This window comes from Amblyomma maculatum, chromosome 11 (assembly GCF_055883805.1).
Source record: "Amblyomma maculatum isolate TAMU_Amacu chromosome 11, ASM5588380v1, whole genome shotgun sequence".
Lineage (NCBI taxonomy): Eukaryota > Metazoa > Arthropoda > Arachnida > Ixodida > Ixodidae > Amblyomma > Amblyomma maculatum.
Window position 1 is genome coordinate 24864329 of NC_139354.1, and position 26360 is coordinate 24890688.

The window sequence follows — 26360 nt, forward strand, 5'->3', positions numbered from 1 at the left end:
CGAGTTGTTTTGTACTTTATTTTCCTCAAATCCGCATCTGTACGTGATGTTCCTCAGCGGTAGCTCTCGAAATGTGAAGTTTTCTTTCTTTCTTTCTTTCTTTCTTTCTTTCTTTCTTTCTTTCTTTCTTTCTTTCTTTCTTTCTTTCTTTCTTTCTTTCTTTCTTTCTTTCTTTCTTTCTTTCTTTCTTTCTTTCTTTCTTTCATTCTTTCTTTCTTTCTTTCTTTCTTTCTTTCTTTCTTTCTTTCTTTCTTTCTTTCATCCTCCTTTCTTTTCTTTCTCTGCAGAGAAGAGACGCTCATAGCCTAAAAGAGGCTCCTGCCCCAGGTAGCACAGTTCGGCGTTCAGTGCACAGTTATTAAAAAAAATAAAAAAGTAACATAGACAACATTCCGCACATGTATGGTGCAGCATGACATTAGCAATAAATACGCATTACACAAGAAATGTAAATAAATTTTAAGTATTTAACTATTTTCAATTAAAAAAATATTGAATGAACTCATATGTAAATGTAACTTTATACCACACTGAGTATATGTCCTAAAACACTCCCAAATGCACATCTCGGTATTTTAGAATTTATGCGCTAGATTTGCGTTCGATAGCTTGCGATAGCCTTCTTTTTTCAGTTTGGGTAGGCAGAATAGTAATGAAACATTTAGTTCATCTCGGGAAATATATATTAATAGAGCACCGAAAGGCAAAGCCGGATCGCCCATCAACATTGCACTCTTTGAACTTACAACGTCTTTTTTTCAGTATTTTATAACCGTTTAAGTGTTATACGAGTACTATTCAACATTTCTCCAAGTAAAATGAAATTAAAGACATCTTCTTTCGACCAAGAACTGTGCCTTAGAATAATGATATTTATTCTCAGTTGTCCTTATTCTCAAACAGCCATTCTTTAAGTGACTAATAGAAAGGCGGTGAGATACCTTTTAATCTACTGGTTATGTGAGCCCCTTGAAAAATAGCATTGCTTCCTTAAAAGTGTGTTCTATTCAATTCGCACTTATTGAAACAATAACTCCTGTCTTAGCATCTGCCTTCCTGTAAATCAGGTGTTGTTCTGGTCTGAAATGTCCCCCTGCGTCGTAACGTTTTCTTTGACATTGGCTGGTATGTGCAGCGTTTATCCACTTACTGATTTACGAAGTGGGTGTTCTGGTTAAATGAAGAGAATAACGTATGACTATACGTTGTAAGCACAATAGTTTGAGGCGTACAAAAATAAAGGAGAAAATTGTGTTTTTCTGAACCGTCAGTTACGTTATCGATTTATTTTTATTTCTATGTTTGCCACAAAGGAGTAAGCAAGATAATCCTTCTACTTTTTTGAGATCCGTTTCTGTGTATTACACACCTAAACAAAAAAAAAACAGCAGTGTATTTTTTTTTTTTTTTTAGAGCGCAGTTTAAAATACAAACTTTATTTGAAATCTTCTTCGGTTGCCTTTCCGGGCTTTTTTCTTTTTTCATCTTCTTTACCCAGCGCAATTAAAACGGGAATCATCCCACTTTTGTGATTGAAACTTCAAGCCTCAAAGCGCAGCTAGTCTAGTGTTTACCCGGAAGTTTGATAAAATGCTTCCGATCGAGTCTTGAGTTTGTAAGCCGCTTTACCGCTCGGGTTGCTCTTCAAGGACTCAGACTGTGTTGTTGTTGCATTTACAGCACACTCACAAATATTAAAGCTTGTCAGTCTTGTTTTCAGAAGCTTGCCTCAAAGGCACTTTCTCCATTGCAAGCATTTTCTTTTTTCGGAGCCATGTTGAGCCGCTTTTAATTCTCACTTTTTCTCGCTCATCTCACGCTCTCACATTGTTGCTTATTGTCTTAGCCTTTAAGGATACTTTGGCCGTTTTCAGAAACACCTCGAGGTTATTGTTGAGGACAGTTAAACTTCTAACATAAGCAGCCTCCAGACAGTCCAGTGTACAAGCTCCCTAAGTTATGCATGGCTTAACTAACTTCGCAATAAAATAGCAAAACATGAAAATTGTTGTCATTCATTAAGTTTTCACCTTTCATTAATCTGATTAAATCTGTTCTAGTTATACCCCTTTCCAGTAAAAGCCGGTGTTTGTTTGGCTTCGTAGAAATTATAGTACTTGTACCACAGGGGTAGCATATCCTAAATTCCTAACGGTCTATAGCATTAGCTAATCCAACATGTTTTAACCATTAATGACAGCACGTTTACCGGCCTCTGGTTAACAACTTCCAATACACTTACTTATCACGAGGAGCGCTAGCCGGCAGTCACTAAAGCTTTCAAAACGCAATAAACCGCTTTTCAGTACAACTTTCAGGGCATGTCGGTAAAATTACTTTCATCAATTCTCTCGCGTGAGGACTAACGTTTAACCTTACTTTCTTTTTGCTTCTACACTCCAAGCATTACACTGGGGGTGAATGCATTGAACAAAGAAGCAACTTGAAGCCCGTGGAATGCCTTCGATTGACTTCGTATATCACCTGAAAGTGGGGCTTAGCAAAGGTGTATATCACAACTCAATAAGGAGTTGGACAAACTTTATTATTTGTGCTTTCTGTGTTGCTTTTTCGTGTTTTGTTTTTTGAAGATCTTCTGCTAGTTGCAGAAGTTCTCTAATCCGTCAAGGGCAGCCCTCCAAAACAAGTATATGCTCAGAATTGATGGGGCTTTCGCTAGATGACATCGCACCGGTCACGTGTGGTAGGATACGTGTGTGTCTTTATTACTCTACAAAGACTTTAAAAGTCATCGTGAGCGTTCTCTCCGCTGTTTCCCGTGCAATTTGTTACAGTCTCTATAAATTAACAGGGTCGGTTCGCGAGCTACAGAAGAGCAATCAGGAACTCTGCCAAGGGAGTTTGCTAAGTAATCAGGGATTTTCCTCTGGGACGAAAGGCTCACCGGACCGATCTCATCGGGATTCCGAACAAGTCTCGAAGCTGGCCGCGCTTCGCTGCGTTCAGAGCGATCAGGTTGTGTGCGATGTGGGAACATAAAAAACATAAAAAGAACGAAAACAATTATACACGAAGGGAACACTTCGTTAGTGTCATTGTTATTTTCTTTTTTCATTCAGTGTTCATATTCTTTCGCGCTAGTGCCATAGCTGTTTTAGTGAAAGTCCGTTTACCTGCCTTGTCGTTGTTAACAACTTTTTCGCGGGAAGTAGCTAGTTTGTGTAACACAGTGAGTAAAGCAAAACGAAGTCGGATGATTCGTGAGAGCGAGATAGTAAGTAGCGAGGAACAACGCGTTATTTTAATGGCACTAAAAGGAACTAATGCAGCAATATATTTCCAGCGAGGTGAAGAAAGTCATTGGCCTGCAAGAAGAAGTCATTAAGCATCGTCATCGCCATTACCGTCATGATCGTTTCGTCCCCTTTTCTCGTATGGCTTCATCTTTCACTTAGTGATTGGATCATCATTATAGAGAGTGTATCTCGATCATCATCATCATCTCCCAGAGCGTCACTAATTACCCCACTCCCTCAAGTATAGCGATGGGATCGCTCGGGTACGCTATAATTTTTATGAGGCAGTTCCCATAAGGTAAGTTGCCCTTCGTGCCCATTTATGCGTATAGTTTTATTTTTGGCAACCTCTTTTTCTACAGCATGCCTTGTTTTTTTAATGCGTGCTTTTGTGTGTGCTTCTATAAAACCGTTTAACCAGCGATTCGCTTTATTTCGAAATATTGCCAAAGGCTACCTCGATTTCCAAAAGCCTGTTTGCCGAAACACATCTTGCCCGCAGTGCCCCATACAGAGGAATAGCGCCAATACAAATCACAATGAGCAAAAACTCGGCCGACGGAAAAGAAGCGGCAATAATATATACGAAGCACGTCTGTTCCTTCGAAGCCGCAGCGCGGCGCTGCAGACCGTCTTCCGAAACGACGTTCCGATGGCTGACGTAAGCCGCTTACGGAAACCGCTGCGGCAAAACCATGCCCTGTGTCCTTTCTTCGCTGCGCAGTTTCTTCCCCCCATCTCTAGCCACCCTTCTTCTCTACCACCCTTCCCTAACCCGTCTTGCCTGCATTCATACAGCTCCGCGGTTCCCAGCCCTTCAGTGGCTCCCTAATAACACTGTTGCCGGCAAAAGAGGGCGGTTTTCCCCCAACGCTTTGCCGTCAGCCCGTCTTCCATCATCGGTCTCCCGCTGTTCTCGCGGCTTTCGCCCCTCCTCTTTCATACTTTATCATCAGCACAAACACACGCGCAGGCACGCACTGCTCTTACTTTCATCCTCCTCCTCAGAGAAAACCCTTACCTTTAGCAAATATGTTTGGCCTCGTACTCCCCATTTTCATATGATTGCTACTGTCGTATGTGGTTGCATCGCTCCATCGCTGTGGAGTGTGCGAGGTCTTCTGGCCTTCTTGTTTTTCTTTTTTCTACTAGTCGTTCATATTTCTTTGCGGTCTGTTTCCTAGTTATAACGTTGTCGTCTCGAGTTCTTTCGTACCGAATCAAAGGGCAAAGGGCTAGTAGCCCATGGCCATAATCACGGGTGTCTTGCTGCATTGTCGCTGACCGTGGGTCCTTAGCTAATGGAATCACGGAGCTATTTTCATTTCTTGCAGATGGAAGTGGTGTACTTCAATTGTTTCTTCCTTGCCTCTTTTAATATAGCTTATTCAAACTATATAAGGCTTATTCAAACTTTATAAGGTGATAGGACAAAAGAGCACGCCGCATCAATATTGAAGAAGTTGGCAATGTCCAGCGATGCACTGCAAACACTGCGAAAATGCAAAAAAAAAAGAAAGAAAGAAATCCTAGTCGACCTTGATAATGTAATGTCTTGAAAACGAACAATGATAAGCTGACTCAAGAGATTGTAGACGCTTGGGTCATCAGAATTTCTCGTGAGCAATGTGTCATCATGCCGTCTTTATTCTTATCGGAGAACGAAGTCGACTTCCTACCCATAGCGATAAGCAGATGAAATGAAGAAAGATAGCGGCAAGTAGATAAGTAAATTAGTTAGAAGGTGCGTGAATCGAGGAAGATAATTAAACTGTCAGTGCAGCATTATCCTTGTCTGTGCGTTTGTTCTGTGTCGCCGTGTTCTGGGCTGCCTTTTATAATGAATTATGTATGCGCAGTTTGTTATTTGCCCCAACTCATTGCGCGCTGGTTAAACTTGAGAATAATTACTACAAACAAGGCCAGATTACCACTGCGGTGCGGACACAACATGACCTCAGCACTAGTATGAGCATTCAGTTTGTTTTGTTGAAGTTGCTTGGAGTATTCTGCAGCGCAACACTACATTAACACGAGCACTTAAATCGTACCCGTTTGGAAAACGCCACTCCAAAACGGAACTAGGACTAGGCACCATTTTTCGGGCGTTACGAAGGTAGGGCCATCTAGAAGGGGAAGTTTTTTCTTCGACTATTATGTCTCTGAAATTTCGATACTGCATCTGTCTCACTAATTGTTGCCAGGTGGTCGCGTCTTTATCCTTAATATCAATGTCAACACGAAGTTATCAACAATGTCAAAGTTTGCAACATGAACACAGTGCACTTAATCCGTAAAATCTCAGATGTTTGACCAGCTGTTTTCTCTATACGTAGACCTTATGGGGAGTTTCGCTGGGCGCTTGGCAGGACAAGGGGAATGGTTTCCAGGCAGTACGGGCTCTTTGCCGTTTGTTTTTTTGTTTCTTTTTTGTGCGACGCGGGACTTGACTCGCGCTTGTAATGCAAGTTGCCATGCCTGTATATATATATTCATATGCCTCCTCGCACGTTGTCGCCCATCGTGATTCTTTTTCTTCTCCCCTTCTTCTGCCACAGTGTAGAGTAGCAGGCCAGATTTTAATCATTCCGGCCAACCTCTCTGCCTTTTCCTATCAATAAACCCGTCTATCTTACAATCAAGGAGGTCTGACATTAGTGATTAATTTGTTTTCCACATGTTACACTGCAGAGAAAGCGTACAAACGTCTCCTTCTACAGAGCGGTAGAAAGCCATAACTGTCATTTATCAACATATTTTTCTCCATTCTTTTTTTTTTTTCTCAGGACATCAACAAGTCAAATGAAATTCTTTTTTTTTTTTTCTCGGCATCGTGTGTCTGGAGTTTCACCGCATGCCTCACCATATAGCCCTGTAGAGCTCCTCTATTTACTATGCGGTGCATACAGAATATGTACCCTTCTCTACAACTGTTCCTTTATACCCGAACGTAATTTCTGGGCTTAGGCCTAGATGTTTTTTTCCATTCTCGTTTCCTCGTTAAAAGAGAGACAAATAACCGATGTACACTGGAGAATAATGACGACCGTATTTCGGTTGTTGCGATCAATGGAAACGATCCGAAGATCGTTAAACAAGGCCATCGAATCTGGCTAGAGTGCGCACTCCTGTTCTTCAGGCGTTCTCGGAACGAGCGGTATTGCTTTGAGTGGCTGTTACAGCGCCCTTCTTATTGGGCCGTCTTGCCGATGATTGGGCTCTTTCTTTTGTTCTTCCCCAAGCTGATTGCCCATTTCCCTTTTATCCCTATTCCAGTACCGCACCACTGCACAGGGTTCTCGTGCTCCTTTCATCGGTTCCCACTTTGCTCCAGGCATTTTTGCCCCGGAAATTTTCAAAGAGGATCTGAAGAACAGGCGCACTACATTTTTCTTTGAATTACTTTAAAGTTTGCTCTCGCTGCTGGGAACCTCTTGAAGATTCGCAGCTGATAGGAATAAGAAGGGGTTATTTCTTGCCAAACGCGCCAGAGTTTGCGCTCAACCTTAGTTGGTTTCTTGCATAAAATCTGTGCCCCCAACCGTGTACGTAATTTCCTTTATACTTTCTGCGACAAGACTTTTTCAGAGATTTGACAGGCCTTTGAACTTTTTCGACGAGGGCAAAAGAAGGTCACATTTAATAATTTTACAAAAAGCAAAAACTTCGCCTTTGTATTCGAAAATTTTTGTAAATATTGCATATATATAGTGTTTTGTAGGGCACGGCATGAAAATTTCAGGGCGCATTTTTTTTTTATTGTTTTACTCCCTTTTTTTTATCCGAAAATAACTGTTTTCGTTTTTAAGAAAAAAAACCTTCACGATATTCACGATCAGTACGATTATGCGACGCACAATATTTCACCCAGTTGAAAAAAGAACATACCAAGACACATTTAAGAAAAAATATACACTGTATTGTGAAAACTGCGCACTGTTGTGGCCTCAGACATAAATTTTATGCCCAGCTATTACTACACTCTTAATCTGGTTCCACGTAAGTTACAGTTCTAAGTGAAACTTTTAAACATCCCAGTCGAAAAAAACTACAGGTCTGTGTCAAAAATACGACAAAATATCCTGTAGTTTTGTCGTAACCATCAGATTTTTCTGTAGTTCTGTAGCATTTTTTCTTTAGTTCTGTAGTTTTTCTGTATTATATTTTTATTGTCTATAGTTTTGTAGCACTTTTTGTTGTAACTACAAAAATTTCTTATGTTACTACAGAATGTTCTGTTGTCACAACAGGTTTTCCGTCAAAAACCGCACAGAAATCTGTCATAACATCAGCAAATGTTCAGTAGTTTTTTTCCGACTGGGATGTTCCGCTTATAAGTGGAACATTTTTTAATGTTCCACTTAGTATGTGGAACCACATTAAGAGCGTAGTAAAGTGCAAAATGAAGCCTTATTGATTGATATTCCCAATGTTATTTCACGCAATGGTTCGATTTTATAGAAGAAGGAGAAGATCGAGCAGAAACTGCTGTGTTTTTTCATGGAATGACCCGAATGACTGGTTGGGGAAAATATTTTATGGGTTTGACTAGGCATAGCAGTAAATAAGTTGGAGGTATATGCGTGCAGGGTATTCCATAAAAAAGTATACTATTAATTACCGGAATCCCTGTGCAGTAACTCCAGAGTAAAATGGCACTTTTTCACAACATACAACCAAACTCAGCTCCATACCTAACCAACTTCACATTACTCGCTTTCTGGATCAATTTGTTTTTCTTACGCTGACTGCGATCAATACGCTGGTTTAGCGCAGCCCTGCACATTGTTGTGGATGCCAGCTGGTTTGATGCAATGTTCTTGATTCTTCAATGGCTGTCGCTCTCTTTCTCTCTCTGCGCAGAAAAACGTGGGTCAAAACGGTGGCAAGCCGCGGTTGGATCTCAACGTCGAGGCCGCCTGGGCTCAGGGATTTACGGGCAAGAATGTTACTACAGCCATTATGGACGATGGTGAGTTCACACCTCTTTCACGGGTCTCAGAATTGACTCATTCGTAATAGTGTTCTTGGGTGCAAATTATTTGTCGGGACCTTTGACGTTCCCGCACTCGGGAGCATTAAAATTCATTCTTGTCGCTTAACTCAGTGTTACCAGATTTCGTTATCAGATTTACAAAGAAAACGAAGAACTTGCCTTATTGATGGACTCATGCGCGCTTTGCGTTAAGCTTTTCCAAGTTGTGGAGGCGTAAATGGGCTCTACCAATTAGTTTATTGCGCAAGTTACCGCTTGTTTTGCATAAAACGAAAGCTTTATATGGCGTCATGAAAGTGCAGTGCGTTTGTGGTTTGAATACTTAAGTACTGTTAAAAATGCATGTGGATGTTAGTCTAGGCTAGTTGTTTTCCTAAACATTTTCCCTACCTCAGCGCGCGAGAGCTAATCTGGTTGAAATTCTAATGAAAGCTTCTTTAAAATTATTAGTAGGTCTTTCTTCAGGAAGAAGTTCTCAATATAAAAGTGCTGAACAAGATTAAATTTCGCGTTGCAAACTGGGGACTAGCTATTGAACACCAGGTTAACCGGAAAAAAAAAAAAGCACGGCCCGAAGGTTTGCTTTCTTTACTTCAGTATCCGCACAACGCATTTCCCCTGGCACCGTTAACTAAATTGGGGAAAACACTGTACTTGCTTTTGCTAATCCTGTACCCAGCGTTATGAATAAAGCCAGGCACGGGACCAATTAGCTAAGCGCATTGTCTTCTCTGCATTACCGGCAGGGATGATAACCGGAGCCGATGCTCCAGGAACAAAGAGGGACATCGACATCAATGACACGGAAACTCTCTGGAGAAATGGGGGGGGGGGGGGGGGGGGTGATCCGCCCTTGACGGGGATGTTGTCGTAAGCCTGTTTGCGAAGGGGCCAATCCCTTTTACGAGCTTAAAACAATGGCCCCGGGCTGATGCACGGGAAGGTGAAGGTAGGGCATTCCCGGTCCCCCGGGAACCTATCTCCTTTGTGTCTTCTAACGAAAGTTTCTCTCTCTTTCCTTTTCTTCCCATCCATCTGTTTGCGCCCATCTTTTGTCTCCGCATTTTATTTCCCCTACTCGCCTCTTGTTTTATCCTCGTGCCTGGTTATCCCGTTTCTCCATATCCTCTTTGTTCCTCCTCTTTTAATTACGACTTGTTTCTTTTGTGCCCTTTCCAACCTCCGTCCACCTACTCCCCTTTCTTGTCCATCGTTATGACCTTTGTGTCCCCCTCATTACTTTTTTTTTTTTTCAAACCTGCGTGTCCTCCACCTTTTACTCTCTCCCACTGTCTTTTTTTCCTCACTATGGTCCTTCACCTCTTTTTCTCTGCCCATCTGCCATTGTCTATATTGTTCCCTGAACTCCCTACGTGCCTTATTGTCATCTCCGTGACAACCGATTCCGTGCCTGCATCTCCTTGCCTACCGTACCCCTTTTACTTTGGCTCTACTTTCCCTTGCCTCCTCCGCCCGATCCACCTGTATTGCCGATGTCCACACACTTGTTCTTGTACTGTTTCTCTTCACTCCCTACCTCATTTTTTTTTTCTTTCTACTCTTCCTAACTGTCCCTTTTCTTTTTTCACTTCACCATCAGGGGTTGACTATATGCACCCGGACCTTCGGGACAATTACGTGAGTGTCGCCCAGTCGCTTTCTCTCTCTCTCTCTCTCTTGTCTCTTGACCGCTGCTCCGCCTCTACTGGGGGCAATCGCCGCACTGCCCCATTAATTAATGGCGACAAGAGCTAACGGAGCGGGGTACCCACAAAAGGCGCGGCATTGGCAGAAGCTCGGCCAGAGAGTGCAAAGAGCTTTCTGCGATGCCAACACAGTGCGCGAGTTGATGGGAGAAGAACGGGGGGGGGGGGGGGGGGGGGGGGATTGAAGTGCACCCTTTCGGAAGCTCGTCTTCCGCGGCTTCTGGCTGGCTGGCGACGAGGAATATTTATTTACGATTTGTTCTTTATTCTTAGTACATCTCCCGCTCTGCTTGCTTCATTGGTCGTGATTGCGTACATCATTACGCGTACAACAATCATGTCCCAGAAAGAGCATGTCCCTCTTAGGAAACGCAGCAGCTGGCGTCGGCTATAGTCGAGAGCCGTATCCGCGAAGCTTCGTAATTGACTTGCGCCCCATGTCGCGGCCGGTAGTCGTGGCTCATTACTTATCCGGTCCCTCATTAATTCTCTGGCGCTGTTTCCATACCTCTTCTTATGTATTTATCGTAAGAATTTTGTTTTTTTTTTCTTTTTCCCTTCGATTGCAGCGCTTTGATAGTAATGGTTGTGTCCCAGTCTGTGTGCATGGACCCTAAGTGTTTAGCCATTACGGCATTTTGTTCTGTTGTTTGTACCCTAAGGAAGCAAGCAAGCAGTGTGTAAACTACAGGGTTAATTTGTGGATTTCCCTCGGTTCGTATAGAGAATTTTGATTTAAGCGACGATACTATGGCAAAAGTATCAGTCGTCGCTAAACTAAACTTAACTAACGCGAAATGGTCCTTCCGAGTTTCTTCGCTGGGAATGTGCAACAGTCTCATAAGGATTCATTTACGCAAAATGCGTGCATTCTTTCCAACGATGGTTGCTTCGTAGTTGGTGCCTAACTTACTGTAAAACAAAAAAACAGCCAATAAACCAAAGCTTTCTTCCCAACAAAGCCGCATTACTTAGTGCCTATCGTTGTTCGGTGATAACTGTCCCTATAAACGACAGGTCTGATTTTTCACGGAGGCCTTGGACATCCTAAGGCTGCCTTCGCCATTTCCAATGTCTTCCCCAGAACATCCGGCCTTGTGCAGCTGATGGCAGTTGGGGTTCCTTGAGGCAAAAAACTTTGAGAACACCTCTTCTATAGCAACCTTCGTTATGTATTTCATAGCCCGAGCTGGCAATGTGCGTAAAAATAGTCTGGGAAAACTCTATAAGGCAGGTACCAATTAGAGAGCCTGATAAGCTTCAAAACATGTAACAGATGGTCCGCTAGAGGACTCCTGTGTGCCCACATATATACGCATACATGTACTGCAGTACGCAAGGGCGAACCGTTTACTATCTGTGACAGCCGCGGATGAAAACGAAATATCATTAACTGGCATCTTCTTTCCTGCTGAGCATTTCCAAAAACTTAGCTCATGCTTCATCATTTTAGTCTTAGATGTTTCGTCAATAGATGCTACTGAATATGTTATTTTTTCCGACAAAAAAATCGAGAGGAAGTAATTAAGCCGTATATCTGTAAGGCCCGGTCGGAGAACAATTTAATGAACCCGATCTCACAGCGTATAGGCCTCAGGAGAAGGCTGCCAACTTGTTCCAAAACAGCAGGAAGATACTCGCACGTTTGAAGGTATGGCCTAGAATTTTCTGAATGTAACTAACTACAAAATAACACGCGCGCACACAAAATTCTGAAACAGCAGTCCGGTGTTTTCGCCATTCTGTGTATCCGGGCGTGTTTTCAACTGCCCGCATGTGTTTGTAGTCTCCCTTTCGAAGCAAGTGCTGCTGGACTAGAAATGCAGACATACGGGCAATAAACCGAGGACAACATTCGGGCGCCAACAAATGCTCGCCGGGCAATTAGACCCGGCGAGCGCTTTAGAGCGCTGTAGAGCGCTAGACACGGCCGATGGCTTGGCGTGGTCGTCGCTATCGCCCCCATTATTCGCGCGTCCCAAACCTCCGCCCTGCCGCACGGTTGCCGTGATTAACGGACCCGCACAAATCCGCTTTCGAATGAACGATACAGCGCACAGCAAAGGAAAAGGAAGAAAAATGTCAAACACGGCATGCGGTATTAGGCCTAGAACTGCACGAGCAAAGTAGAAAGCTGCGCTAAGCCGGGCCCAGAAGTAGATAGAAAGCGGTGGCGAGGGAATTGTGAACACGTACTAATGTTGCATGACTCTCACGACGAGAGAAAATGCAAAGAAGGGAAGCGGGGTAAACTGTAGAGCTCGTTAGAGGTGCGGCGGATGTCTGGGCGTTCTTCGGGAACAGTTGGATGCCCCGAGAGGGAGCTACTTTGCCTAATTGCGGGCACATGATTCGGCCTCCTGGATTAATAGACGACCGTAATGGCGTTGTGGCCGGCCCACTCTGATTGCGCTCGCGGTGTGTGCTCGCGCGTCCAGTGCGGTTATGATTGAGTGTGGCATGAATTGATGGGCGGGGCGACCGTTCGTAGCTTCTACGCCCAAAAAGGAAAGTAATTATGAATGGCAGAAAGCGGCATGTTAGCGTGCTTTTCTTGCTTTGCATGCTTATCATGTCCGCTAAGTGTTGCCAGGGCTTGTGAAAGCAGCAAGGGATTGCCAGATTAATCAGACCAGCTTAGCTTACCTGCACAGATCAATCAGAAACGCGTGCAACAAAACTCATTAACAGGTCTTATTCAGCAGAAATAAACACAGCTTATTCTTTCTTTCCCCTAAAATACGTTCTTGCAGCACAGTCGATCACATAAGCTGCAGTTACTAAAGAAAGCACTTATCAGAAAATATAACAATTCAATGAATATATCATTAATATGAGTATGTCATAATTAAATTATCTGCCGGGTCTTGTGGGGCAAAAATAGCATTACCAATCCGCGAAGCACATTAAACCAGCCGGTCAACGTAGGCCCCCTACAAATACGTAAAACATAGCGCCAGTCTTAACATTCACTATCCTATAGCTTTATGGAATGTTATTGCCGAAATAAGTATTCAAACAAAATTCCGCAGTAAGAAAAGTCCGAGAATGAATACTAATGCTGTGTGGCTGGTATGTGGGTCTTGAACAGTGTACACAATAAAATTCGAAGTTGAAAACATTGTTACGACGTTACCTCGTTATAATGCATTAACGCTTCTCAATTGATATGGCTGTTACACATCGTATGTCGTTCATTGCAGTTAACTATTTTTGCAATGGTTGCTATGTCTCACGGGCCTACACCAAATAGACAAGCATTTCTTTCTAATTTTATAGAGTCTAGCCCATTTGCCACACACACCGGGATTTTAGAAAGTTTTAACTCCTGATTTCATTCTTTTAGGGATCCTGATGCAGCCTCCTCTTTTCCCTTGAAATAGAATCAATGGGAAACTATATTCTGGTGTGCCTTGCATATTTAGTTCACGTACGTTACAAATGCAGTGAAAGCACCTTCTATACGAAAAGAAAATTGTGTGTTGAGATGACTAAATTAGGCGACTTATTAAAACTAATTATCATTGTAACAGAATTATGATTATCCCTGCTATGAATAGTTGATAGGATAACAAGCAGTTAAGTGCAAAACAGATAAGTTAGAACATCCTAGCGCTTATGGTATTCACGAAAGCATGAGGCGCTAGAACATTTGTTCGGAATTCGCTAGAAATAAACTACTAGCAACATTTTTTGCGTAAGTCACAAAATTTATATCACATTTATATATTTGTGATTCCCGTCATCCCTCTCAAACATGATGTCGTCATAGTTCTTGGTGAAGAAAAACTACGAGTATTCAAGACGCGCAAAACAATACAAGCAGGATTTCTCTCACAGTTTGATCCAAATACTATTTAAAAACTTCACACTTGGAATAGAATATTCCGTTGTATCGAATGACAGCCAGTTCTACAGGATCATGACCTCGGGCTTCGTGTCTGCGAAACCATCTGTCGATCTCTCGTACGGCCGATATCTCTTCTACTAAGATGACGAAGAAGAATACTACCTCTATAAGTACGCGTCTTCGTTTTCCTGCAAAAAAAAAAATGGTGTGGGAGACTGAAGGGCTGCAATAGCTGCATGTCTCTATCAACGTCAACCGAGAATCCACCTTGCCAAAGCCATCTAGACGCGGAATGCTTGCGCTGATCTATTGCGGAGGTGAATCACCTTGGGGGTCATATTCCTCTTATTGATCCCGACCAACGACACGGAGCTGTCCATTGGCGGTCACGTGAGAGACATTCGAGTAAGGTTTATGATCGGGCCGCACGGGTTTTGTATCGCCTCGGTGAGTGAGAGGGGGCAGTGCCTGAACCACGGCCGCCTGACGCACGTGTATGAATCAGAAACGCGATCTGCTTGTGTAAGCTATACTGTCGCTGACTCCGTGTCACCCACGCTCACCTTCGCGCAAGCTAACACCAACTGTGTCGTCTTTCGTCGCGTGTTTGCAGAATGCCCGGGCCAGTTACGACTTCAGTAGCAACGACCCCTTCCCTTATCCGAGGTACACGGACGATTGGTTCAACAGGTGAGAATACATTTGCGACTGCTATGCTCACAGTATCGGGCTATGTACTTGCATTTAGTCTAAAAAAATTCATCACATTCTGTTCCTGTTATTTCCATTGGTGAAGGTAGAAGTGCCATATCATTTAAGGTGTAAGTATTTCGTATTACCACGCCGCCTTGTTCACGCAAGAAGAAAAAATCGAAAATTAACAAATACGTAACGAACTTCAACATTTATAACTTGCTCGCTGACACTGAAGTCTGAAAGAGCTTCAAAAAGTGTTTAATATAAAACTTTTGCGCTCGCTCGTGCATTATAACCTGATTGTGCGATCAAACGATCTGGGCATCCTGCGTTGTTTGCAAGAAAGCCCAAGTTAATGTATCCCTTAATTTACTGTTTCAGCATACACTTCATACATTGCATGAACAATTTCATACAACTGTAATTGCAATTTATGGTATATATGAATTGTAAGCGCTCGAACTGCCGCATCATTTTATTCTTCGAAATTCGCTTATATTTTCACGCAGTTTCTTTTCTTTCTTTGTATTTGTAATATTTTCTGTATTTTTTCTCTTCTTTTACGAAAAAAATAGTTTGTCACATGCATCTGTTGCGCATAAGATGCACATTTCTACGCTGAATGAGCTGAAGTCTGCTTTTGAAAACTTTGACGACGTCTGCACAGAATAGTTCTTTCGGTCAAGTCATACCCTTGCCATCATTTCTTCACACTCTGAATAGCCATTACGCACTCTCCGTTCTCAAGAACAGCACTTCTTCGATGATATTTCTCATTTCGCGATGCACAGTATTTCTTTTTTTTTTTCTTTGACCATCAGCAAAAGAAAGTTCACCTCATGGAAAAAAACCTTGGGACACGCCTGCCTCTAACATCTTCATAACGAGCTGGATTAAGCCACCACATAATCCTACCAACCGACATTTTTCGCGGCTGCGCGCGTAAAAACACGCGAAGTCCCCCGAGTACTCCAAGCTAAAAGAAGTAGTAATAGATGGTGCAGCCATCTAGGCCTAGCAGCGCAAGCACACGGTTTGGCAACGCGGCGCGGTTGCAACACGTCCTCGAAATCCACAGACAAGAACGAGCAGGAGACGACGAAAAAGTGGAGTAAAAGAAAAAATGGTCCCCAGCCACCATCTCAACCGCGCACATTTAGACGAAGCCGAGCAGCTGCTTCGGATCGCTGAAGGGAGGGCAGAATAGCTGTTGCCGTTACTTTTGGTGCTGCTCGCAGAACTCTCCACTACGACCTGAGCGTTGACCGTAGCAACGCTTGTAGACACGAGCGTTGCCAACAGCGCGTGTGTGTAATGCAGCCGCGGCGCAGACGGCATTCCCATGCATGCCTGCTCAATGAGTCTTTCTTTCTTTCTTTCTTTCTTTCTTTCTTTCTTTCTTTCTTTCTTTCTTTCTTTCTTTCTTTCTTTCTTTCTTTCTTTCTTTCTTTCTTTCTTTCTTTCTTTCTTCAGTCTGCCCGTGCCGCCTACATTAACCCGCTTTCTCCTTTGTTTGTTCATGCAACAGGAAAGTTTGATCTAGCCGCGCAAGCACGCTCCGAAGAAGCATGCAGCGATCGCGTAGAGAACGCAACTCTCTCACACGGGGAGATGGTGTCTTCCTCTAAGGAAACAATGCTTGTGCCTGTTTGCTTGGCTACGCGCCTTCATCATTTTCTGTCTGCACCTAGCTCCCACGAAGCCATCATCTATTTGCTTGTTTGTTTGTTTGTTTTTCCTTCACTTTTTCTGTGAGTTCATCCGTTTCGTCTTCTCTGGTTGTTTTTCTTCTTCTCTTTCGCTTGCCTATCCTTGGTTTATCTTAGCATTTCTTTTGGTACTGCTCATCCATCTCTTTTTCATTCTTTCTTTCTTTCGTTCGTTGCCTTTATTATCTGTCATATGTTTTCCTTTGTTTTGTTTTGTTTTGTTTTGTTCTTGCTTTGTTTTTGTTTTTTCGTTATTCCCCTTGCAATCGCTCTCGCAAATGATCCCCCCGTTTGGACACGGAAGCCGGCCGGGACCTAATGGTCTTCGGGGACCAGCGGAAAAACGCGCTTTCTTTCTTACTCTTCTTTTCTTCCTCAGTTATCCTTTCTTTGTTCTTTTCTTTCTTTCGTTCTACCCCGTGTGTTTCACGTCCGTGCCGACGAGAACTAGGCTAACAGCTCGGCAGCCACCGCTGCCGCTGTTGCCGCGTGCCTAGCCACGACCTATTCGCCGGGTGGGCTGGCTGGCTCGCTCGCTCGCTCGCTCGCTCGCTTCCACACCTGATACACTCCGTTGCGACCGATCGTGCCGCTCGCAGCGTCGGCTGTTCAGATCAGCTGACGCGTCGGTCCCGGACGGGGCGCATGTTTTACCTCTTCTCTGTACTTGTATCGACCTCAGAGCTACATTGCGTATCGGGAATCCTTCGGGCCGAAAGCGATGCCGATATATTTTCTCAGTAGCATGGACCCGACAGCTCTCGATTTATCTTACGTTGCCTAAAACCATTATTCAATAAGTATTTTGCTCGCAGCTACAAAGCACGATTTTAGGCGGCTTTCACCCGCTTTTGTCTTCATATAAGTAGAAATTGAAGGGTGATACTGGCGGTATAGCTAACGTATGTGTTGCTTCACTTGAGTAGCCTTTCCTGTATCCCTCTTATGCTGCATCTCTTTCTTTCATTCTCCCTCTCTTGCTTGTTATTCTTTCTTTGTTTCTCATTTTCATCAATTAGACTTGACTAAGGCATGCAGCGCTTAAATCTTGTTTGCGTGTGGTCTCGTGGAGATAAGGGGTATTATGAAAGAGAAATGATGCAAGCTAGAAAAAGGCATCCTCATATTATTCGTGTCATGCATGCATCCTTTTCTCCCACCGCATCTGCGTCATGCGTTATTGATAGTAAACTCGACAATGCCTTAACTAGTAATATAACATTCTTTTCAAGGCCTCATTTATAAAAGGTGTATCAGAGTTCTGCGCTGAAGGCAAGAGAATGCTTGTTGTTTCTGCTATAGTATTTTAGTGGCTGTATCTGTAAAGTTTTCAGCAACGAATATGTAGCATCTCTAACGGTGCTCTATATTTTAATTACAATTTACCTAACACTGACTTTCTTATGTTTGGCACAATGACCCATTCTTATATGGAACGTTTTAAAAACGATATAAACCCGACAGCTCGACTGTGCGACGTCAGGCGGAGCATTAACACTGCGTTAACGCGCCGCGGGAAAATTTCCGAAGTGGTCTGTAATCTAGTGTCGAGCAAGTGCGATTGTAGCACTTACATGTATTTGCTTCTTTTGTTTAGTATGTTCCGAAGGAATTTGCTTCAAAGTGGTATGACATACTTACCAGGTCGGCAGACTGTACTTAATGCACACTTCTAGATTCGCTTACGAGTGTGTCAGTGAACTCAGCAAATTATAAATGACGTAACTCTGTCTATGTTGCTCTTAAATGGTGAAACTCCGATTTGAATAACATGCTTCTTATGCCAGTGGTCCTAACGTTCTTTCTTCTGTTGCCTTTTTTTGTAAACTTCTCATCAGTCATGGCACCCGATGCGCTGGCGAAGTCTCCGCCAAGAGGGACAATGGAGTGTGTGGAGTCGGCGTGGCCTACGATTCTAAGGTGGCAGGTAAGAAAAGAGTTCTATACCCAATTGTCACTGCGAACTGCTTCTTTGATCAGCTCGCTACGTTCCTGATAAGAACCTCTCACCTTTGAGGGCCACTTTCCGACCCGGACAAAGTGCGGGGAGTAGGTTGCCGAGAAATTTCCGAACAATAACCGTTCACCTTTCGAGACCTCCGTCTAGAAAATGAAAAGTATTTCAGTACAATCGAAAATCGATGAGATTCTCTGAAGTGTTTCTCAGAACCTTCAGCTTCGCACTAATATTTGAAAGACCTCTACATGCCTTTCTTTTTCTTAGATAAACTTTTATTACGGCCAATAGCAAAGAACTATCAATTTTTTTTTTTTTTTGCATCATGTACATTCTTTTCGCAACTAAGGCGATGCCAGTGACCTATGGGAGTGATGTTAGGCCCGCTGAAAGTGTCATTGTGTGTTTGTGTCATTTTCGGGATATATTGAATGCACTGCACTTGTTCAATTCATATTGATCTGCAATACTGCTAGTCTCTAGTTGGGAAGTTAGCAGCTCGGCATTACATTCCTGATATCTAGCAAATAGTGATGATAATAGCCAAAGCATCTCTACAGAAATATCGAATTATATTAGGCAATTCATATTTATTTGTAATACTGCGAGTCTCTAGTTGGGGCCTCAGTAGGTGGGCATTATTACATCCATGATGTCTAACGAATGGTTCTGTGAGTCTATTGCAGTTGTAGCTAGAGAGTAAGGTTACACGTTAGTATTAGGCTTTCAACCTGTCACTGTTACAGTTATCGTTGCAATTGTGCAAATTCATCAGACACAGCACATTTTTTGTACATGATCACATATTGCATTGTCTTGTACCTTTTCTGCTCATCCCACCTCTTATGTAATACCCCGCGAGGGGCCTTTAAGGTAATAAAATGAAATGAAATGAAATTGCAATAAAAGTGGCAGTAATTTCAGTCTTCGATGAGATTCAATTCAGTGAGGTAACAGTATGTAAGGAGGTTCACTACTGTGTTAATGAGTCTGCAAACCATACAAGCTGATCATTCTTAGATATGCGTGAAAGAAAGAAATGATCGATTGAGCAACGAACTCTGGATCTCCCAGCCGACTGCACTAACCAGTTTAGACGTGGTGCGGAAAGGTTCAGTTGGTGAACCGATTCTTAAGGGGGTTACGCGTGCGCAGGAATCCGCATGCTTGACCAGCCGTACATGACGGACCTGATCGAGGCCAACTCGATGGGCCACGAGCCCAACCTGATCGACATCTACAGCGCCTCCTGGGGCCCCACCGACGACGGAAAGACGGTGGACGGGCCTCGCAACGCCACCATGCGGGCCATCGTTCGAGGAGTGAACGAGGTGAGCACCTGCATGTCACGGGTGCCGCGTTTACCGCATTGATACCTAGATGCTCTAAACGGTGTTATTAAAAAATAATAATAACCAGCCTTTCAGGAGCAAGCGCGGATCCTGCAAATTATTATTTATGGGCCGTCAAAGATCCTCTTGGAAGAATGGGAGGGTTATGAATTTTTGATCGGAGACGTGTTAATGACATGCATACCAGTGAGGATGAAATGCAGGAACGGGGAAATATGCTTGGACGGTACAAGTGGTGCGTACAGCACATAACCGATGGTCTGTTGGGGTAAAAGAGAGAATTGTAATACAAGGCAAACTTAGTAAGCGGTCAGTAGAGATCAGGAAGTATGGTGGGAGAGAGTGGCGACGGATGTCGTAGACATGGCTAATTAAAAATTATTGGGTACTGTTTGCGCAACTAAAGCAGGGCATTGTGTTTTCAATACCAAATGGTTTACACGCACATGCATCTTACTCAAACTCAGATGAACTTATAGGGCCGTTATTGGCATTAACGTTTATCAAACCCCGTGGAAACACTGTAAGCCTCATTCTCGATACATTGCCGGCTCAGTCTCCTAAAACGCAGAGCTCTCTGTCTTTTCACCCCTGTCAACAGGGGCGCCGTGGCCTGGGCAACATCTACGTGTGGGCGTCGGGCGACGGTGGTGAGGATGACGACTGCAACTGCGATGGCTACGCGGCCTCTATGTGGACCGTGTCCATCAACTCGGCCATCAACGACGGAGAGAACGCCCACTACGACGAGTCCTGCTCGTCCACGCTCGCCTCCACCTTCAGCAATGGCGCCAAGGACCCGCACACTGGAGTGGTGAGTAAATAATCTCCCTCTTGGGGCATATATTTTGACATAACCTGTGCGCTTTGTACCAATACTTCTACGCTTGATTATAACCCAACTATCCGAAAATCATGCATATGAGTGTAATGTTTGGACGTGTCAGCCTAACTGTCTATTCTTCCCAAGACCACGTACAAGTATATATACGCTATTCCCATCCGAAAACTTCAACTAATTCCATGCGTGTGTATAGAGATATGCTATGGTCAGACAATGAGGCCAAAAAGATGTCATGACGGCCCGGTGTACCAGATGACCATGGGTGTATGGTGCGCTGCTAGCAGTTGGTCAGGATGGATTTTTTTCTGTCACACACTTTCACGACATTGTTCTGCGGGCAACATTTATGGCAAGAACGTAATTCCCCGTGCGTTTAGTAGCCAATCAGGAAGTCCCGGCCCGATCCCTGACCCGGATGCCACCTTCTGACAGAGCGGACATTCAAAAGCATGCCGAGCTTTTTTCATGTGTGCGTTGCTCGTTGAAGAGCAACAAGTAATGAAACTTAATCGAAAAGTCTTTGCTAATGAACATATCTCGTAACGTGCGTGCAAATTTCTCTTGCAAATACACATCTCTTGTTTACCCTTGCATTTGTGTGTGTTAATATTTTATTTATTTGCTAAAGCTACTGCACCTATATCTGTCAGCCATCACTCGCAGGTTTTATACTGTTATGCTGTGCGTCTAAGTCGGCGCTCAACGCCTTTGAGGAATAAGATAGACGGATAGATATTTGACGGAACGTTCCTAATTCATCGCGGATAACCAGTTAAGATAGTAATATTTCGTCTAGTTCAGTATGTCGTAAAATGTCTGAACGTAAGTTACCTTGTCACTCATGCATCCTCGCTGCAACCAAACATGTCACGTCTCTTCAAATAGAGAAAGAAATGCCGGCCAGTCAGGTATCACAATTATATTATCTAGCAACTTTTAGCTTTTTTCCTTCTAGTGACAAGAGCAATTCTTCGAAGCAATGCAATGTAATTGAGGAGTACGCGCTTTTTTTTCTATAAGCCGATGTATAGACAGGAAAATGGCGGACACATTTATTCGTTAATGGACGCCAACTTGCTCGCAGGCCACGACCGACCTGTACGGCAAATGCACCAAGACCCATTCAGGGACGTCAGCGGCGGCACCGGAAGCAGCCGGGGTGTTTGCTCTCGCTCTGGAAGCAAAGTAAGATATCGCGAGGCCTCTTTTTTTTTCTGCTGAATTGTTTCGGAGAAATTGCTTGCTTGTATGTATTCGTCATGCACCGCTGTGGCACGCTGACGGATGATCATTCGTCACTGTGAAGCTTAAATGTATCCTATTTTGGAGCCTAGTTTGGCTCCTCTAAATAGCTCCATTTCCTCTCTGAAAGAATACAGCTGTTCTAACGAGATGACACAAGAACAAGGAGAGCAGGATATGCTCTGACTCACAACTAGCTACATAACAACCGTGACGAGTATACACAGAGTTGCCAAACCAAAAATTATAGGAATGCACTTAGGTTCGCTTAAGAACTTAATGGCGAAAGTCTTTCCTCCTTCTTCTCTTATTCCTCTTCTGTCTACCTCTTCTCTTCGTCTTCTACCTTGCATGTTTGTGTACTCGTTGTAGTTTAATTACTTTCTTTTCTTTGCCTTCGTAGTCGAAACCTACAGCAACGTCCTTAAAGGGGAAATTGTGTTGACGTAGGAACCTATTGCGACGTCTCGCTGACACATCTCGCAGAATCTTGCTGACACATCTTGCGGAATCTCGCGGATACATCTCACAGACGGAATATATTCACCATGAGCATAGAAAGGCTTGTGATAGTGTCATAACGGTTCAAGTATTGCCAAAGTATAAAAATTCACTCTTGAAGCGATAGCGCCCGTCTATCCGATACAAAGTTGGCCGCAAAAGAGAGATAACTCACACACAACCAGTCAACTCCAACTCGTGCCTGTTGCTGCTTTACTCCGTCACCTTTTGCTTAGCAGTTTTCCTGATAATTTGTCACTAGCCGTTTACGGGCAGGTTACTAAGTTTTTTTGCCCTGATCGCTTCCTTGGACCATCTGTTCTCTTTTTGATCCTGTTTTTACGCATTATTAATTATTGTTTGTCTTTTCCCAATTATTTGATCCTCCGATGTGGTGCGGGGTTAAGTCAATAGGCTTCTGTACCCAAGTATGCGGGATCGAATCCCGGCCGCGACGGCCGCTTTTCGATAGAGGCGCCAGGGGTCCGTGTTCGGTGCATTGTCACTGCGCGTAAAAAACCTGAGGTGGTGGAATTGTAGGAGCCACTTACTACGGCGTCTCTCATAGCATAAGTCGTTTTGGGCGTTGAACCCAATAATCCAACCAACCAACCGTTTTCATTTTTATTGCACCCCTTCACACGCCATAAATTACTTTCTTATCGTTTATTTCTTCCTACCTAGTCAAATAAATCAGCTTAGCAAAGGCTCCCATCTCTAAAGGCATAGTACGCGAGCCAAAACATTCTGTTTATTCTAACATATTCACCCAACGAAAGACACAAAGCACAAGAAAAGAAGTACACGGGACAGCACTGGATCAGCGCTGGTGCAATATGTATAAATTCGCGCCAACTAGCCCAAATGATCACCATGTAAAAATTGTGTTTATTGTTTGTTCTTCGTTAACTATTTATGCGCTGCTTATTGTTCAATGTTTACTTACCATTTAATGTTAGCATTTCTGGAATATGCATAGTGTTCTTTATTGTGTGCATGTGTATTGTTTGTTGTCGGTGTGTTTTATTGCACATTGTGTCGTCAGATCTATAGTAGGATACAGCTTTAAAAAAAAAACAGCAGTTGCTAACTATAGACAGTGGTACGCGGCGTACGTATTACTCCGCTGAAAAGTAAACAGAATCCGTTTTTACTATTTAACAATACAAAACATGCAAGAAGCATCGAAAATTCTTGCGCTTTTACTTTGATCCGGCGGTTCGTTTCGTATTTTGGTAACCAGAGAAGCCCTTAACAACGGACTACTTTCTGGCGCGGAGGAATTGTGTGTGTCGCCTACTGCAGAATTAAGCTGTCCCCGACTTTAGCGTGCATTTTTTCCCTGCGTTAACGAAGCCTGCGGAAATGTCAAACACCTACTTTGTCTTGCCTGTCAACGCGTTTTTAAAAAAAAATCAAGCACACATACACTGTCATAATGGAGTAATTACTAGTTGACATCCACCCAAGCGCAGTCATACGGCTACAAAGGAAAGCTATGCAGCTTTCTCAGAAACTTCATAGTTTCTGACAGACAAATTCGTCCTGGTCCGGGAATCGAACCCGGGACCACCGCGTTTCCGAGACAGTCGTTCTACCGACTGAGTTAAACAGGATGGTCACTGGAACAGATGGTAGGACGAGATGATGAAAGAGTGCCCCTAAATATTTGACCAACATATACTGTCAGAATTTGCTCCACTCTCCGTTCGTTCTTCACAATAGGGCCAGGCAAGTTTCAAAGCATGACATATGCTCCCACGATGTAAGTCTGGAACACGTGTGGTCAGCATTAATGGCACGCGACGTGTACGCAGCCCCGAGCTGACGTGGCGAGACATCCAGCACCTGACCGTGCTGACTTCCAAACGCAACTCGCTCTACGATAGCAAGAACCGCTTCCACTGGAAGATGAACGGCGTGGGGCTCGAATTCAACCACCTGTTCGGCTTCGGCGTGCTGGACGCCGGTGCCATGGTAGCCCTGGCCAAGATCTGGAAGACGGTGCCAGCGCGCTTCCATTGCGAGGCCGGATCGTACGTCAAGAACAGGTGAGTCATATTGTCACCGACATCCTCGCAGAGACCGCGGGTACAGCTTTGGCGACTTGGTCAAAACTAACTGCAAGAACTGCTAAAATGAGTTCTGGACAGCAAAAAAGACGGGCGATCTATTTACTGCTTCTGACTGATCCTTTAATTGCGTTTATCTACTACAGCCTCGTCCCTCTTTGCTCACATTACAATGCGCAATGCAATATTTTACGGAGTTTTAGAAAAATGCACCAGTTTGCGCCGCCTCTCATTGGCAATCGCCAAGTGCTCGCCATGCTCCAAGATGGTCACATTTTCGATAGCTTAATAACAATAGGGATACTCAGGCAGTCTTTTCTGTTGGATGTGGGGTCTCAATCAGCTTCTCCAAACTGCTGTCAAATAACTTCAAATTTTCGCTGCAGTACACCACTAGATTATTTGGAATTATTCTTTAAATATTTCATATTTTTTACCCCATGTATTTTATTAAATATCCGTCTTAAGAAGTTGTCTATGTGGAATAGAATATTAAGGACAAATAAACACTGGTCTGGGCCATCATGACGCACCGCGTTCTGTTCAACAAAGAACACTCTCAGAGATTTTATAGGCAAAAACCAGGTGGGTGTCACCCCCACCGGGCGATTTATCAAATAAGGCGCGTGCGCCGACGATTTTTACACGGACCTCAGAGTTAACTATTCGCAGCCATTCACTACGTAATGGCGGCAATCAGTTCTTCACGGCGAGGACGTCACGAGTTTGGAATCGACTGGCGCGAAGGTTTTCAAATCTAATTGTCTCGGTGATAAAAGTACCTCTTGTTGTAGGACATAGCCATAGCCATAGCCAGAAAAACATGGCTACATATGCGGCTAGATATTCATATATAGCCAGGAAACATCCAGATATTCAATTTTTATGGAGCTGAATAAGTGGCTGTGTTCTCTTCATTGATTATTTATGAAGACATAAATACCCGTAACCCAAAGCTTGTAAATGATGATAGAGAGAAAAACTTTTGTACCTACGTATGCTGAATTACTTCACTGGTTGCCTAAGCCATCGTATACGTTCATGCGAACAAGCATGTTTTGTTAATATGTTTTTATCTCGATAAAATGCATATCTCTTATTGAGCGCATGAACAGCACATTAGCATTCAAATGTAACAGCTTGCATAGAACTTAGCAGCCAATCATTCCAAGAAAATACACCGTTCATGTACAGACTGGAGTGCGTTTTCCTGTCTGTGAACAACATGGTTGCCCGTGGAGTAACTATTCTACAACTCACTCACGTTCATGCCCGTCCACAATTCGAGCCAGTGATTTATTAAACAGTTTGGACACATATGACCTGTAACTCTCTCACGATAAAAAAAATGCTTTCCTTTGGTAAAATGACAGGCTTTCACTGAGGTGGTTTTGTGTCAGTGCTTTCTTTCCTGCTGGCTTTCTTCATCCCCAAAAGGGTTAAGCATAATTAATTCGATTAGGTCTAATTAAGGAAACGTCCAGCTTAGGGAAGGACACGTGTAATGACGTAGCAGCATCAGTGTTGTTGTGGTCTGATCACTGGTTCTCTAAAGCTGTTCGCCAAAGTGTGTTACTCGGTAACACACCTAGAGTGCGCCACACGTGCTAACGCTCGGTGTGCTACGTGCATTCGCGTTCGCAGTGAGTTCCGTGCCAACGAGAGCCTGAAGATTTACTTGGACACGGACTCCTGCGCCGGCACAGACACCGAAGTGAACTACGTGGAGCACGTGCAGGCTGTCATCACACTCAACGCGACACGCCGCGGAGACGTCAAACTCTTCATGGTCTCCCCATCCGGAACGCGGTAAGGCAGACTTCTGCACTCGCCTTCTATTTTTCTTTTATTTTTAGCCGTTCCCAGTATTCATGAATCATTACCGCACATAGAAGAAAAAAAAATGTCAGGTTAATGCGTCAAAAGCTTATATGCCCATTATGGCCGCGTTCGTCTTATGCTGATCCCATTAACGTGAATTTATTTTCACCGGCCGCTTGCCTTTAGGTGAAAGTGTTTGTTTTCGTTTCCTGATTTTTTACTATTCTAATAGATAAGGTTTCTAAAGCGAAAATGTTTTATTATTTACAACTGTTTTCTCAATCAACCTAATGAAGATCTACAGTGTTACTAAAGTCTTGCTCATGTGGCATTTGGATCGCGAGCTATCGGCACAAA

General features: G+C 43.5%; 1 protein-coding gene across 1 annotated transcript in view; it reads left to right on the plus strand.

Moving 5' to 3' along the window:
* amon (prohormone processing protease amontillado) overlaps window positions 1-26360 on the plus strand; it is a 147326-nt gene that overhangs the window by 117473 nt on the left and 3493 nt on the right. Inside the window, exons 4-12 of the mRNA XM_084583373.1 lie at window positions 8121-8229; window positions 9854-9891; window positions 14423-14499; window positions 18053-18141; window positions 19327-19502; window positions 20125-20337; window positions 21452-21552; window positions 23928-24161; window positions 25827-25991. Of these exons, the coding sequence (XP_084439499.1) occupies window positions 8121-8229; window positions 9854-9891; window positions 14423-14499; window positions 18053-18141; window positions 19327-19502; window positions 20125-20337; window positions 21452-21552; window positions 23928-24161; window positions 25827-25991 (1202 nt within the window). The remainder of the gene's footprint in view (window positions 1-8120; window positions 8230-9853; window positions 9892-14422; window positions 14500-18052; window positions 18142-19326; window positions 19503-20124; window positions 20338-21451; window positions 21553-23927; window positions 24162-25826; window positions 25992-26360) is intronic.